At 36.2% G+C, this 17,210-nt stretch overlaps 1 protein-coding gene across 2 annotated transcripts in view; it reads right to left on the bottom strand.

Annotated features, from left to right (window-relative positions):
* The window catches only part of ATF2 (activating transcription factor 2), a 123,382-nt gene that overhangs the window by 79,370 nt on the left and 26,802 nt on the right, over positions 1-17,210 (bottom strand). For both annotated transcript variants that reach the window (XR_012474261.1, XM_074215670.1), the window contains exon 3: positions 2,902-2,971. Coding sequence is in view for 1 of the 2 variants with exons in the window: in XM_074215670.1 (XP_074071771.1) it covers positions 2,902-2,971 (70 nt within the window). In the remaining variant the exon portion in view is untranslated. The remainder of the gene's footprint in view (positions 1-2,901; positions 2,972-17,210) is intronic.

The following is a 17,210-nucleotide window of genomic DNA, read 5'->3' as shown; positions in this document are numbered from 1 at the left end:
CCTACTATGTACCAGGCACTGTGCTAAGTTCCAGGGATAAAAAAGAACAAAAGACACTGTCCTTGCTCTCAAGAAGCTCATAGTTTCAAGGAGATAATATGAAAATAAATACAACAGAAGCTAGAGATAGTCAAAAGCAGAAAGGGGATAACATAAAGGGGAAATCAGCAAAGGCTTCTTGAAGAAAGGTGCAATTTTAGCTGGGACCTGAAGGAGACTAGGAAAACCAGGAGTCTTAAATGAGGAAGGAGAGAATTCAAAGTATAGCAATCAACCAGGAAAAATCCCCAGTAAGGAAAAAAGGGTGTACAGAGAAACAGTAAAGAGACAGTATCACTGGATCATAAACAATGTGAGGGTGAATAATGTTTAACAAGGCTGGAAAGGTAAAAGGGAAACCAAGTCATTAAAATCTTTGAACACCCCAATGGATTTTATAAAAAAATTGGGGTGGGATGGAGAGGAGAAGGAAAGAGAGGGTGAAATGTGATCAGACCTGCGATTTAAGAAGCTGAACTCGGCATCTAAGTGGAATGGGAAGGGACCACCAGGAATCTGTTATAATAGTTCAGGAATGAGATGATGAAGATCTGCACTAGGCATGGTGGCAATGTCAGGAGACAAGGTGGACACAGCATATATGAAAATGACAAAACTGATATAATTCCATTCCTCTTATAGTTTGTTACACATTGTTGATTAGGCGAGGATCTCATAGTTAAGCTAAGATTTATAGTCTAAAAGCTGTGTATTCTTAGGATCATCTGTTCCCATTTTCTATCATTATAACACCATAAAAGCAGAAATTTAAGTGGGTCAAATGAAGACATTTCACATTTTCCCTTTTTTTTTGTGGGTTACAAAGAACTCATCACTAAGTGGATAGTTTGTAAACAATAAACCTCTGCACTTTTCAAGATTGGTTTGCAGAAATTAAGATGGTCTCTTGCTTGAGGCCTTTCCTGTTCAGTGGGACCCCCACAGAGAAGTTGCACTCTACCGACATGTGCTTCATCATAATGAAGTTAAGTACAGTAGAACTTTGTGGAGACTCAAATATCACTTTAGAAATCCAATCTATTTCAAATCAAAGATTTGGAAGAGGACTCCATTGAGATGCTATGACCACTTAGGAGAAAAATCCAATGAAACACTTCAAGAGCTACTGAAAGGATTCAATAAAAACATTTATCAAGTAACCTCTAAAATTAGGTACTGTTCAGATACTGGAATATAATAATCAAAACAAAAACTGTCCCTAACCTCAGAGCTTACATTCTACTGAAGAATGGCAATTAGTAACTAACTTAGAATATGATACGTGTGAGCAAGGGTCTTTTCCAAAGTATGACTTCTATGCTAATATGTGATATACCTTTGGGGGAGGGGGGGATTACTTAAATGGAAGAAAAAAAGAAACTTCCTAGGGAAAAAGTATTTCATTGTTGAATTTCTCTATCACAATGTTTTTTGGGAGGATGTGAAGGCACTAAGGAGGGATAAGAAATATGACAGACCCAATTTGCCTGAAGTATCATAAAGTCAATAATTTGCTCAAGGTCACAGAGATAGAACTGGATCTCTGATATTTTTAACTCTGAGGTCTGGTCTCTAGCAACTAAGTCAACATGGCTCTGTTTTCATTAAATGGAAAATAGGGAGAAACCTAGAATTTTCTCTTTGCATTACTGCAGACATGTTAATCATAGAAAAGTTTGATTTTATAACTGTTGTTAGGAAAAATAATTCCTGCTTATATACCAGGGAAGTTTCCTTTTTTTTCCCCAAGGCAATGGGGTTAAGTGGCTTGCCCAAGGCAACATAGCTAGGTAATTATTAAGTGTCTGAGGCTGTATTTGAACTCAGGTACTCCTGACTCCAGGGGCAGTGCTCTATTCACTGAGTCACCTAGCTACCCCCCAGGGGAAGTCTCTTTTGAAAAGCCAAGGGAAAATAATATTGAAAAAGCCATAAGTCAAGGCACATAAATGTTCACTAAGGCTATGAAACACACACACATGCATGTATATATAAATATAAATGTGTGTATTGGTATATACATACACAAATGTAGACATATGTACATAGCTATATAGACACCACATACATGAGCACTAGATATTCATTTTAACACACTAATTATAAAACATTTCACTGAGTTTAACAGTAATTAGATTAAACAAGTTAATAGTTTAAAAGTTTATTTTTTCAGTTTATTCAAACAAATTTCTGAAAGTTCTCAACCAAATCTTTTTAATTTTATAACATAGCAGATTTGAAGAATACAAGAATATTAAGAACAGTACTAGTTGGTTATCCACTAATTATACAATAGTATAAAGTAAGTCAGCATTTTTCTGGATGACACTGTAATTTTAATACAAATTTCGTTTTCTGATATATTTAAAAATTATATTGCATTTTATTACCCCCACATTATGATACACTTCAATTAAACTAAGTTTATAACTGTGGGCACTTTTTCTTTGCTTCCTTTTCCATGTCTTCTAATCAATTTGCCATAATAACTTTAACTAATATGCATATTGGAACATTTTCTTCCAAAGATGGTAGATTCCTTTAGACTGTGTTTGCTTCTTGTTTTTTTTTTTAGGTTTTTTCAAGGCAATGGGGTTAAATGACTTGCCCAAGGTCGCACAGCGAGGCAATTATAAAGTGCCTGAGGCCAAATTTGAACTCAGGTCCTCCTGACTCCAGGGCCAGTGCTCTATTCAATGCACCACCTAGCTGCCCCTAGACTATCTATTAAATGAAAATTATAACTACTTCCCAGAAATTTCCTGGGAGAGGGGTAGGGGAAGGGGGTAGTCCTCTTCTCAGATGTTTATTCAATCCCCAAAATGGCTTGCACATACACAAAGGACAAAGAGATCATATTACCTGGCCACATCCAGGGGCAGTGCATAGAAAGGGTTTGTCATCACTCATATTCCACAGGTCCTTGAACTGCCTGTATTAAAAGGATAAGATAAGTCTAAAAACCTTTATAGTACATTTATAATTGTTTGAAGCAAAAAAATTACTTTAATTCAAAACTAAACTTCATTTTCTGACATATATGATACATTTTGATCACTTACTTTAGAATGTGCCATAAATTATATAATTGTCTTTATTAAAGTGTTTTTGTAGTATTTAAATCCTTTATTACATCTCCATGTTGTAAAGTTAGACAACTCATACACATTGCTAACATAAGAATTTACAACCAGGAAACTAGGTCTACTTATTGTCTAACAATATTTTAGCACTTAGCATTGTGGACAAAATTTTACCTGAAAATATAGGATTCATTCTTTCTACTTTTATTAATTTGCATTTTTTGTCCTAATAATTTGAAAGATCTCATATAGTTCTTAAAGGTTCTTAAAGTATTATCTGAAGAAAATAGGTACATAGCACCAGACAACACCACTTGTTGGGACAAAAGTAGAATCCTGGCTTTTGGTTGGGTTCTTTGCCTTTTGTATACTTAAGAATAAAGAGGACACATGGGGTAGAAGGAAGAGTTATGGAAATATCCTAGCCATCAACACATCAACTCTGCTCTGAACCTTTCCAGAACACAATTCAACACGCTAATTTTATTATCAAACAAAAGTAGGACCCAATAATCTATAGCAGTATGCTACCCTTTTCTTTGAAACTGAAAAATTCTCATGTGTAGAAAAGCTCCTGAGATCAATCTCAAATCCATCAACAACTATTTATTACATACCTGATGGTTATATACAAATACAAAGAATGAAAAGTCTTCTAATTGTAATGAGCTTACATTCATTATGATGTAAGCAAATCTATTTTATTTTTTTAAAATTTTTATTATAAACTTCATATCAAAAACCTCACTCTATAAATAACAGAAAAGATGGTTGTATCTAAAAACACTGTGGCTAATTTAAATACACACACACACACACATTCCAGTTCATTTAGTGCTGTAACATTATATTTAATTTTAACTAACTTGCCCTGCTTGTCAAATGTGTCTCCTCTTTTTAAATGTTTCACTATCAATCCTTTCTCTTCTACATCATTTTACTATCTACCAAGTTTCCTACCCCTTCCCTAATAAGACCTCCCTTTAACAAATAAGTAAATTCAAGCAAAACAAATCAACACAATGACTAAGTCTGAAAACTTATGTATCATTCTAGGTCCTTTTCTGCCAGTCTTCGGAAATCATATAGCTCAATGAATTAATCAGAGTTCTCAAGTCTTTTGAAGATATTTTCCTTGATACTGTTACATTCATCATGAATGAAAGGATGAAAAAGCATTTAGAAAGAACTTACTATCTTGTCAAAAACTGTATATATTCCAGTATCTAGTGATACAATCTATAAAAGCTAAACCAATATTTGGTCTTAAGGATCTTTCATTCTAAGAGAGAGAGAGAAAGAAAAAACAGTGTTGGCTAGGAAGGATAGTTTGGTTTAGAGAGATAGTCTACCCAATGGATAGTAAGTTGATACTTTCTCAGGAAATAATTGATTTATGAATCCAGAACCAGGAGGGGCAGGATAAGAGAAGGAGGAGGTGTATATGCAATGGAGGCTGATGTGCTGAGTGGGAAGAGTTAAGTCAAAGGTGACTGGAACAAATACTAAATGTAGTAGGTGATCAAGATGGTCATTAATTAGAAATGTTTTCACAGGGTGAGGGTTGCAGGCATAGAAGATTTAAGTTAAAGGAAATGACTATGATATAAAAAACAATTAGGGTAAAAAATGCAAATTAATAAGAATAAAACGAATGAATCATTTTCAGTTAAGATTTTCAAGGTTTAATAAAAAGAAGATGACAATGATATAAAAACAAATGTCAAGAGAGGTGATCAGGAGATCCTTGCTCAAAGAGGGATATATTGTAGCATAGAAAGAGCCAAGAATGCCTAAATTCAAGCCCTGACTCTGTCATATACTGTCTATTGGTCAAATAATTCATAACAGAGTTAGCGATGGGTGGTGGTTTATGCTACTAAAAGACTGTAAATTGCAGAGTAGATGCTGATCTGCTTTAGCAAATGGATTTTCCTTTTCTCAGAGTTCTCTATGTTAATGAAATCTTCCATGTGTTTTTTTCTAATTCCCCAGTTTTTTTTCCTTGCTGCTCAACAATATTCCATCATATTTATATACTATACTTCTTTTAGTCAACCTCCAAAGAACTAGAAACAAAGTAGATACCAATCAACTAAAGACTGGCAGAACAAACTATGGGAGATGAACATTATTACTGCACTGTACGAAATGACAATTATGGCAGATCCCAAGATTAAGTTGTGTGGTTATATTGTTTGTGTCATGCTGATAGGTGCTTCCTGACTGCTTTCCCTTAATGAGGGAATGACACAAGCTATGTATCCAAGACTTGACTCCTTTTCACACCAAATGTCAGCTCCACAACTTCACATAAATGTCAACACCACATATCACATAGTTAATAAACTCATTTATCCAAACAAAACAGAAAACAGAGAGTATACCAGACAATGCATGAATGAGTTTTCCCACTGGAAGCAAGATAACTTGGGACAGCCAAGTGTATCTCACCTCAAAAGAATTCTCTACTGCAGTAATAGGTAACAGAGACATAATGTGCCACCTCTCCAACAAGTTGGCTTCCTCTCAGGCTCAGGGTCTTTCTCCTTTCAGGGATCTGACAAGAGTCTGATGGAAGCCAGAAAACCAAACTTTCTCCACTGCCAAGCTCTCACTAATTCTGTTCCATCCCTTTGGCACTGAAATCCTCACCAATGAAGAAAGGCATGCAATTAAGTTTTATGCCACAGGTTAAAACCATTAAGCAGTCTATGAGTATCTTTTGTTCTCATACAACCCTGGAGCACCAAAATGAGCTGAAATAGATCTTACAACTGTTAACAAATTATTCAAGTTATATTTTCTTTCTCTAATAATAGATAAACCACAAAAGTTATAAATGAACTATATTATTCTTAATGATTCTTTTTAAGTATTTTTGCTGGAATGTTTTTGAACAATGTATCTTGTGAGCAGTATATATTGGTTGGGTTATATCTGATGTGTCAAAATGCATAAAAATTAATCTAAAATATGATATTTAATTACCTTTTCTAATCCTCTAGAAAATAGAGAAATTCATTGAGAACCTGAAAAAGGTTTAAAAATCAAATCTGCTTCTACACTGTGAAATTCAAAGGGATGCTAAAACTTAAAAGCTAAAAAAAGACAGATTTGCTTTAGAGAGATAATTTTAAATCTTAATAAACATAAGACTGGAAAATAAGGTGAGATATTCAGTAAGAGGATTTTGCTGTAAAATAATGTCACAAATAGCTAGAATGATGCTGTAAAAATGAAGGGGTGAAGAGAGCCTAAAATTTTTATCTTTTGTGAATGAGATCTAAAAAAACAATAGAGATAGCTTTAAATAAATCTTACTACAAAATCTTCTTTTAAAAATAATGGATTTCTTTTGATGGTATGCATTGTGGTGTACTAGATAAAACAGTGGCTGTAGAATCAGAAGACATGTCTTAAGTTTAACCTTAAACTATTATTTCTGAACTGTTGTCCAATATGTTTGACCTCTCCCAGCCTCAATTTACTCTGTAAAACTGGCATGGAATACATTTCACAGCTTCATAGAATTGTTATGTGTAAAGTGCTTTGCAAAATTTAAAATACTACATAATGAATTATTACTAATTTGGATCAACTAACACGTAACTATACATTCAGTAATAATTATAACAACAATAATATTGCCATCGTGTAAATTTTTGCTTACATTATTATCTTCTGGTCTGCTCTGCTCCTTTGCTAGATCCTATACCCATGTCATGTTCATTAACTATGGTGACTTCCAAAGCTCTTGTTCTTAAGCCAACTGTCATAGGTTCAATTCTTGCCTCTATTCATGGATACAAGTCTAATCCTGTTTTTGCATTCCAGTTTCTTGTTACCAATTTCCCTTTTGTGATTAAGAATCAGATGTTCTCCTATGCCTAAAGGGCAATAAAACTGTGCTTACTCTGATCCAGCAATATCACTATCAGACCTGTGCGCCAGAGAACATAAGGGTAAAACTGTCCACATGTACAAAAATATTTATAAGCAGCTCATTTTGTAGTTGCAAAGAACTGGAAATTGAAGGGATGCCCATCAATTGGGGAATGGTCAAATAAATTGTAGTTATATATAATATGGAGTACTGTTCTGTAGGAAATCATGAACGGGAAGACCTTGGAAAAGCCTGGAAAGATGTGCATGAAATGATGCTGAGAAAAGTGAGCAGAATCTGAATATTGACAGTGACACTGTGTGATGACCAACTATCATGGACTTGCTCTTCTCAGGAATACAATTATCAAAGACAATTCTAATGTGATGAAAAATACCATTCACATCCAGAGAAGGTAATATGGAGTCTGCGTGCAGACCAAAGCATACTATTTTCAATTTTTTAAAATGTTATTTTTTCCCTCTTTGTTCTGATTCTTCTTTCACAATAATGATTAATATGGAAATATACTTAACATAGTTATACATGTATAACCTTTAGTAGACTACTCTCTGTCTGGGGAAGGGACAGAGAAAAATGTAGATTTCAAAACCTTAAAATAACAAACACTGCTGAAAATTATCTTTACATATAGTTGGAAAAATAAACAGATTAAAAACAAAAAAGGAATCAGATGTTCTCTAATAATCTCAAAATTACATTTCTAAAACTAAACTCATTCTGTTACTCCTCAAACTGTTCCCTGGTTTGCAATTTCCTTACTGCTGAGAGCACCATCATTCCACCATTCTCCCAGATAAGTTGGAATGCTGGTTCACAACTCTAGTTAATCACCTCACATATCTAATGTAGTCAAGTCTTGTCATTTCTATCCTCACAAATGTTTTATGTATACATACATACACACACTCAGTTCATCATTCCGGTGATGGGTTCCAACAGTTTTCTGTTTGGTTTCTTTGCACCAAATCTCTTCCTCACTCCAATCTATCCTCTACTGAAAAAACTGAGGCTGGAAGAGATCAAGTGAGTTTTGTTAAAGCACAAATCTGACAATGTTAACCTTCTCAAATTTCAGTGGGTCCCTGCATTGCCTCCAGGATCAAATATAACGTATTCTTTAAAACTAAGACCCCTTTGTTCCTGGACCCATTCCAACCTTTTCAGTTTTTTTTTTTTTAAGACTTACACCCCTCCCCATACTTTACTGTCCCAGTAATCGTGGCCAATTTGCTACTCTTTAGACAGGACACTCAACCTCCAGCCTCCACATCTGGAAAGCTCTCTCAACTCACCTCTGTCTCCTGGCTTCTTTCAAATCTTGCTTCTATTTTACTTGAGATCATTTCTAGCCCCTGACTAGTTCCACTCCACTGTTACTATATTTCCTCAGAGATTATCTTATATGCATATATATATATAAATTGCATGTTATCTCCCCCTTTTAGAAGATGACTTCCTGAGGCCAGGAGCTATTTTTAATTTTCTTTATATGTCCAATACTTCCTAGAGACCAGAACATAGTATTCACTTAATAAATGCTTCTTGATTAATTGACAAAAAATAGTAATGAAGAATATGATTAATTACTAAATTGGGTAAATTGGGCTCTGACTAGAGAAATGAGATAGATATCACTGTAAATTTACATTTATATAGAAGATGGTGGAGTGGAAGCAGAAATTTCCACAAGCTATCCCCCAGATCACTCCAAATACCTTTAAATAATAACTGTAATCAAATTCTAGAAAGACCAAGAGAAACAATTTCCCCTTTCTAAGGCAATTTGGAGGATCTGCGGGAAAGGTCTGTTACATCGGGGTAAAAAAGGCCCACAGTGGGTTGAGCCAGCCGCACCAAAAACTGAGCAAACTGGGTGCCTAAGACCATGGCAGTGGCAGCAGTTCCCAGACTTCTCAGCCCAAAGATTGCCAAGGACGGCTCAGAAGGGGTGGAAAAACTGCCACATCAGAGTGAGCTCAGAGCTCAGTTCAGCACAGGCCTCAGCACAGAGTTGGACCGGGGACCAGGAAAAGGGCCTGGGGAGCCACCTGGCAGCTGCTTCCAGAATATTCAGCTCACAGATAATAAGGGGGAGGATACAGGAGATTGCAGAGGTCTCTCTGCTAGTTGTTCCTAAAGCAGGACTCTGGCTTTGCCTGTGCTCAGATCCAGGTTGTGCAGCCCAGGCCCCAGTCTCAGGAAAAGGAACTTTACTGCCATAGCAGAGCAGAGAGCCTCCTCACAGCTCTAGGGCAGAGGGGAGTGCTAGTGATCATCCACAGATCAGAAGTCCCTAAGGATGGGTTTGGGGGATGGGGGAAAAGGGGAGGTCCCCAAAGACACCTGCAAAAACTCTCTTGGTATAGTGTGTTCCCCACCCTGGAAGCAGAGCCCCACCTTAACAAAGACTTAAAATCCAATCACAGGTTGGGGAAATGAGTAACAACAGAAGAAAAAAATCTGGTCATAGACAATTACTTTGCTCCTGTAGAGGATCCTAATACACATTCAGTAGATAACAAAGTCAAAGATTCTGTTTTTAAAGACTCCAAGAAAAATATAAATTGGTTTCAGGCTAGGGAAGAACTCAAAAACGACTTTGAAAATCAAGAGAAGTAGAGGAAAAATTAGAAAGAGAAATGAGAGTGATATGGGAAAAATCATGAAAACCAAGTCAGCAGCTAGGTGAAGGAGATACAAAAAAATATTGAAGAAAATATTATCTTAAAAACAAGTTTTGAGTCAAGTGGAAAAAGCATCCCAAAAAGGCAAATGAGGAGAACAAAGCCTTAAAAAGCAGAAGTGGCCAGATGGAAAAGAAGATACAAAAGGTCTCTGAAGAAAATAATTCCTTAAAATATAGAATGGATCTAAGAGAAGTTGATGACTTAGTAAGAAATCAAAAAACAATAAACAAAACCAAAAAATGAAAAACCTGTAAGAAAATGTGAAATATCTCACTGGAAAAACAGCTAACCTGGAAAAACAGATCCAAGAGAGATAATTTAAAAATTATTGGACTACCTGAAAGCCATGACCAGCAAAATTGCTTTGCTATCCTATAGAAGCTGAGGGTAAAATAGAAATTGAGAAAACCCACTTATCACCTCCTGAAAGCAATCCCCAGAATCAAAACTCCTAGGAATATTATAGCCAAATTTCAGATTGTCTAAGTCAAGGAGAAAACATTACAAGCAGCCAAAAAGAAACAATTCAAATACTGTGGAGCTACAAGCAGGATAACACAAGATTTAGCAGTGTTGGAGTAAGATTGGGGAGAAAATTGTAGAACTCAAAATAAATAAAATCAAAACAAAACAAAAAGATTTAGCAGTGTCTATATTAAGAGCTCTTAGGACTTGGAATATTCCAGAAAGCAAAAACGCTTGGATTACAACTGAGTATCAATTACCCAGCAAAACTGAACATACTCTTTCAGGGGAAAAGATGAACATTCAATGAAACAGGACTTTGAAACTTTCCAAACAACCAGAGATGAACAGAAAATTTGATATTCAAACACAGGTGTCAGGTGAAGCACAGAGAGAGTGGAGGAAAAAGGCAAATTATAAGAAACTTGATGTTGAACTGCATGTATTTCTGCATAGGAAAATGATACTGAAAATACTCATATCAACCTTCTCATTTATTACGGCAGTTAGAAGGAACTTATATAGACAAGTCATAGAAGGAAGCTGAATATGAAAATATATTATAAAGATGGAGTTAACAGGAGAGAAAGGAATATACTGAGAGAAATGGAAAGGAGAGGTAGAATGAGATATTATTTTCACATTAAAAATAGCTTTTGCAATGGAATGGAAGGTGAGGGGGAATGAGTGAGTCTTCACTCTCATCACAAGAAGCTCAGAAAGGAAATAACACACTCAATAGGGCATAGAAATCTATCTTACTCCAGAGGAAAATAGGAAAGGAAAGAGATGGGAGAAAGGAAACAGGGGGAGAAGGGTGGTTAGTGTAGGGAATAAAAAAAAAAGAGGAAAGATTGTGAGATAGAGCAGTCAGATACAACACACTTTTGACAAGGAACAAGATGAAAGGGGAGAGAGAGAGAGAATAGAATAAATGGGAGTAGGGAGGAATAGAATGGAGGGAAATACAGCTAATAATGGTAGTTGTGAGAAAAAAATATTGAATCAATTTCTCTGATGGGTTTATAATAAAGAATGCTATCCATCCCAAAGGCAGAGCTGATGGTATCTGAATATAGACTGAAACACAATTTTTTTTCTCTCCCTTTATTTTTCTTGAAGTTTCTCTTTCTTGTGGGGGGGGGGGAATTATTTTACTTTTACAACATGACTATTGTAATAACATGAAAAAATAAAAAAAAGATAGGTCAGAGGCTGAGATCAAGGGAACAAAGGTTTTTGACATGTGGAATGCTCAAGGCAAATGGATCTTCTGTTCCCAGTAAAGTGCAAGTCAAAATAATTCTATGGTATTTGGGAGAGGAACAAGAGATAGGGTAGGCAGTGGGAGTGAATGTTTTAATTTAAGCATAGATTTGAGGCCAGAATAAGAAGAGGCTTGGAACTTAGAGGCCTGCAAATATGGTTGACATAGCCACAGAAATAGATAATGAATAAATAAAATAATGAGGGTAAGAACTCATTTGTACTTGTGTCTCCAGCACCTAACAGTGCTATTAGGCACTATTTTAATAAATGGGTTTTTTTATTCAAAAAAATTTATATTTATATACCTTACAGATAGAAAACAAGCAATAGGAAACATAGTGATTTTGTTCTTTGGTGGAAAATTATGACAGATTGCTGGATCTACCAGCTCTACCTGGACCCTTTCAGTTTTTCTCCTCAGTTGATGTGCATATAAACCTAAGTCTTGTTTTTATTCCTGAATTATCTCCAGCTACAGCAGAAACCTTTCATTTAATAATTCATCCCATTATTTATTATGAAAGAGGAGAGAACAAGTGAGATGAAAGGAATCTCCAACCATCACTCACTCAGCTCCACTGAAGTTATTCTGAGTAAACAGGATGATCTGACTTTGGCCAGACTAACAGCCAAAAGTTAACAAAAATTTTAGAACCAAAATCAGGTAACATTAAGTATTTATTATGTATCTACTACTATGCTCAACAATGGGGTCATAAACACTTAAATAATTAAAACGATCCCTATTCATAAAGAACTCATTCTATTGGAGAGCAAAAGATGTTGTGTACATGCATGTGGCATGTTGAGTATGAGCATATACAGAATAAATACAAGATAGAGGAGGATAATATTAAGTGAGAGGGGCGATTAGGAAAAAGAATCATTAAGAAGTGAGTATGAGATGTATGCTGAAGCAGGTGAGGATTCTGTGAGGCCATGTGAAGAGGAAGTGCCTATTTTAGGCATGGGCAATGGCCAATGGCAAGATTATATAAATCCGAGTGACAGCTGAAGAAAAGCAGTTGGAAAAAACTAATCATCTTGCACATATACAATCTACATCAGATTTTACATTGCTGGAGGGAGGGGGGAGGGAGGAGGAAAAGGAAGATAGGAGGAAAATGTGAAACCCAAAAGCTTGCAAAAGGATGCATGCTGAAAAAAACTATCTTTGCATATAATTGGGAAAAAAAATTTTAAGGGTTTATGCTGACTGTCTGCATTTGCTGTAACAGTCTTTACTGACAACTGAGTTTAGCTCTTTTTCTGCATGGAAAAGGTCATAAGAGGTGCAATTCATTAGATGTCATTAGAGTTTAGCAAAGGACCCAAAGAAGCTTTATAGCAGCCAATGAGGAGTTAATAGAAGAACAGCTAAGTAGAAAAATCTCTGCTAACTATTATCCATTATCTCTTCTGCCTTTTGTAGCTTAAACTGCTCAAAAAGGTTGTCTACAATAAGTGCCTCTACTTTCTCTCTTCTTAAGCTTCTGTCATTTAGAGTCCACCAAAACTGCTCTCTCCACAGATACTAATGATCTCTTAATTACCAAATCCATTGGCCTTTTCTCAACCCTCATTCTCCTTAAATTCTCTCTTCCTTGATACTCTTTTCTCTCTAGGTTTCAAGAACATCATTCTTTTTTATAACCTGCTTTTCCTCCTATCTCACACCATTCCTCTTTTGTCTCCTTTGCTTCATCCCTTATCCCTATCCTCAAGACTCTCTCCTCTATACACTGATGCCCCTCAAATCTATCTTTACTGCTTCAATCGCTAAGCTTACTTCAATTCCATCTCCAACAGCCGTTTGGAATCTTAAACTGAGTATGACTAAAAAAGAATTCATTATCTCTCCCCTTAATCCACTACCCTCTTCCCTTTTACTATAGAGAGCAATACCAGCCTCTCAATCTTTCAGACTCACAACCTAGGTAGACATCCTGGATTCCTAATTCTCACTCAAGGATAATGACTGACAAGTACTATCATTCCGCTGCTCTCTTTTGACAAAGCCACCACTCTGATGCAGACCATCATCACCTCACCTGAGTTATTGAAATATCTGCCAGTGAGACTGTCTGCCTCAAGTCTCTCTCTCCAATACATTCTCCATTTCATTACTAAAGTGATTTTCCTAAAAATGTCAGTCTGATCCTAACACCACCTCCTACACAATAAACTCCAATGGCTTCCTACTGTATCCAGGCGCAAATATAAAATGATCTTTTTGACATTCAAAGGCATTCATAACCTAGTCCATGTCTACCTTTCCAGTTTTTTTATACCTTACTCACCAACATTCACACCTCAATCCAGGGGCAGTGGTCTCTTGGTTCTACAAGCAAGACACTCCATTTTTGGGCTACCAAGCATTTTCTCTGACTATCCTCCCATACTTGCTAGATTTTCCCTCCTTTGGTCCCAACTGAAATCTCACCTTCCAGAACCTCTCTTTAATTTCAGTGCTTTCCCTCTTTTTCACATACATCCTGTATATAGCTTGCTTTGTATTTGTTTGCATGTTGTAAACTACTTGAAGGCTAAACCAATTTTTTTTGCCTCTTTTTTTATTCTCAGTTCTTACCACTGTGGCTGAAACACAATAAGTATTTAATAAATGGTTGATGATATAATAGAGTTAAGTGACAGAGAGATTAGAATAACAGATATCTCCAGTTTAGCAGAGGAAGCAGCAGGCCTACTGACACCTAGGAGGGCAGTGATGTGTATGTGAGTTGCCCCATTTCTGCATGTGTTCCCTAGTCTCAAAGACTTCTTTTTTACATAAACCTTGGACACATGTGATCCTATATTATCTCTTCTTCAATTGATGGCACATAATAACCAGGGAGATATGTGCTGTGCCCATAAGGGCTCTTTTAGGCAGTTTACTTTGTTCTTCTTGCTGCTGTCTTTTCATTTGACTCAACTTTTCCTCTAGTAAAAGAAACCTATCAAGGGGATTGATGGGCTATGATTTTGAATGGCTGCAGACTCATGAATTTGATTACCTGGAGTTAGATGTTGAGGAATAAGTACTCTCAAGGACTATATACTTTCCATCATTTGTTCTTCACAATCACCCTACAAATGGCAGTTGTATGATATTACATGGATAAGGAAAATGATGATTATAAAAGGTTAAGTGGTTTTTATGTCATATAGTTAGTAAATGGTGAAAGCAATACTAAAAGTAAGATCTTGTAGTTCCAAGTTGCACTTTCCACAACACCAGGATGGGAATTTAAGAGTCAGGGAAGACTTTGTAGAAAAAATGTAATTTTATAAATGGATAGGAATTGGAAACATGGAAGAGAAAAGAAAAGGCATTTCAAGGAGGCCAAGATGTATGGGAATGGCTGGTGTGAGGAACAGCATCATCACTTAAAGGACATGGTTACGGAAGTGCTTCAGCCTTTATTTTCTGATGTTTATAGAAAAATAACAACACAGTACAATGACAACACCTATGGACAAAACCCAGAGTAGGTAGTTTGAGCTTGCCATGCTTTGGTTTAAGAATGGAGATGATTAAATGTGCATATAGTCAAAGGATCATAATTTATGAATAATATGCACTTAACATCCCTGCCATACTACCTCAGTCTACAGAATGCAGTCACTATAATTTAAAAAGGCTTTTCCTTTAATGCCCCTATTCCCTCAATTTTAGAAGGGGGGGAGAGAAGAAATTCTTTTTTAATCCTAAATACTAGCATAAAATTAATGCATACTAAGTTCTCAGTAAAAAAAAAGTAGCAAAAATTAGATTCATTGCTAGAAGAACACTATTCAGAATACTGAGAGAACTTTTGTGGCAGTAAGTTAGGGAAGATAAAGTAGTGTTAAGAATGTATGTGAAGTTAGGAGACAGGTTTGTGTCTTGCCTTCACCAAACTTCCACTAGGTTAGATTCTCATATCAGTCACAACCAGTACATTGACCTTGGGCAAATGTCTAGAGCACTTTGACATGTTTTAAGCATTAATATTTACATTACCAACTCAAAGTTCTATCACAAAGCTAAATGAAATAAATAGTGGATGCAAATTACATTGCAACATAAATGTAAGTTAGTACAAATTGTCAATCTTGACTAAGATTGTTTCCAATGATTAGAGATTCTGGACCATGAAAAATTAAGACAACTTTTCTGGATTCCACAACTTCTCAAACCTCTTCAAAATAGAAATCATACAGCAGAGATAAAGAAATTTCAACTATCTCCATGATCTAGGACACCAAGAATCCTATAAAATATCCATAAAAACTGCATGAACAAGTAGCTAACTCCAGCTCATAGAATAACCTCTCCCCTACTGCTAGCTCATCATGCATGCTCTTCCCATCAAGTTTATACAAATTGCCTGCCTGAAAGACCTGCAAGAGACCCTCCTTCTCCCTTACCAATCCCGTGAAAATCCAAATATTTAACTAAAGAAACATGATGAGGCCATGAAAGTCAGAGAAAGGCACCATCCTGGCCTGCAATAGACCTGGGAAGTAGAAAGGAGAAACAGAAAGATAAGGAAAGGACATAGATTCAGGAACTCAATTCTACACCAACTGCCACCTCTTCCCAAAACCATGGAGATTGAAATTCCAGATAGGAGAAATTTGTTCAGATTGTTATAGCAGCAGTGGGGCAGAACTCTGTGTTGTTAGGACACAGAATTAAGGGAACAGGGCAAGACGATGTTTGCTGATGAGAATCCTAAGGATTTAAGAAAGATATGGAATCACAACATATTCCTGAGTTGTTTAAAAGAAAAATAAGAAATATGAGAGCAAAAGTATCACTTATACAGCAGAAATATTTGACAACACAGTAAAACTTGAATTTGTGGTGTTAAGTCTCACCAAAAGAACAAGAAAACTGAGTCTGAAGTCAAAGCAAATGTACATAAGTGATGGACAAACTGGAAGTAAAAAAAAAAATAACATTAAAAGAAAACATGTTCTTATAGGATCAATACATATTGATTTACTTCAAAGACAGGATCATATAGGCATAGTTTAAAAATTGTCTTCTAGAAGAATAACACAGGTTAAAAAATTTAAACACTTTAATAATTAATATAAGACAATTTGCTAAGTACCTCTAAACCAAGAAAATAAAATGTCAATGTTAAGAATATTATCACATCCAGGAAAAACAAATGAGCAGTTTTTTTCAGGGCCTCTCCAAAGGTTTTGGTCATCCTTTCCTTTTGATATTTTTACTTCTGTGCTAGGTTTCTTCTATAAAATGAGGCATTGGGGAGGACTTCCGGCCAAGATGGCAGAGAAAACACAGGCACAGTTCTAAAGTCTCCCGATCTTTCCCTATCTATCATATGAAACAAACCTCTTAAAAGAAATCAGACCCACAAAACCCAGAAATAAAAGCCAGGAGAAAGAACATCTACCTCAGGATCTGTCTCCCTCAGCAGCACTGGACGAATTCGGGCGGGTAAGTCTGGGCACAGAGGGTAGATCAGCCTGGATCAAGCAGATTAGCAGCTGAATTGGAGCCGGGGAGTCTGAGGGCGCGAGAGCCGGACCTGCTGGATCAGCTGTGGGGCTAGACGGTGGGGGCTTGAGTCAACTAGGGAGCAGGGGTGCACTGACCCTCTGGAGCTTGCCAAAAGTGCTGGAGGGAGAGGAGCTCCAGTGCAGCAGTTTTCTACCAAAACTAAACTACCTGTTTAGTGCCGTACCAATCAAAATTCCAAAAAATTACTTTAATGAGTTAGAAAAAATTTTTAACTA

The sequence above is a fragment of the Macrotis lagotis genome, chromosome 1 (assembly GCF_037893015.1).
Source record: "Macrotis lagotis isolate mMagLag1 chromosome 1, bilby.v1.9.chrom.fasta, whole genome shotgun sequence".
NCBI lineage: Eukaryota > Metazoa > Chordata > Mammalia > Peramelemorphia > Peramelidae > Macrotis > Macrotis lagotis.
Note: the sequence above shows the minus strand (reverse complement) of the source record. Positions and strands in the feature narration are given on the sequence as shown.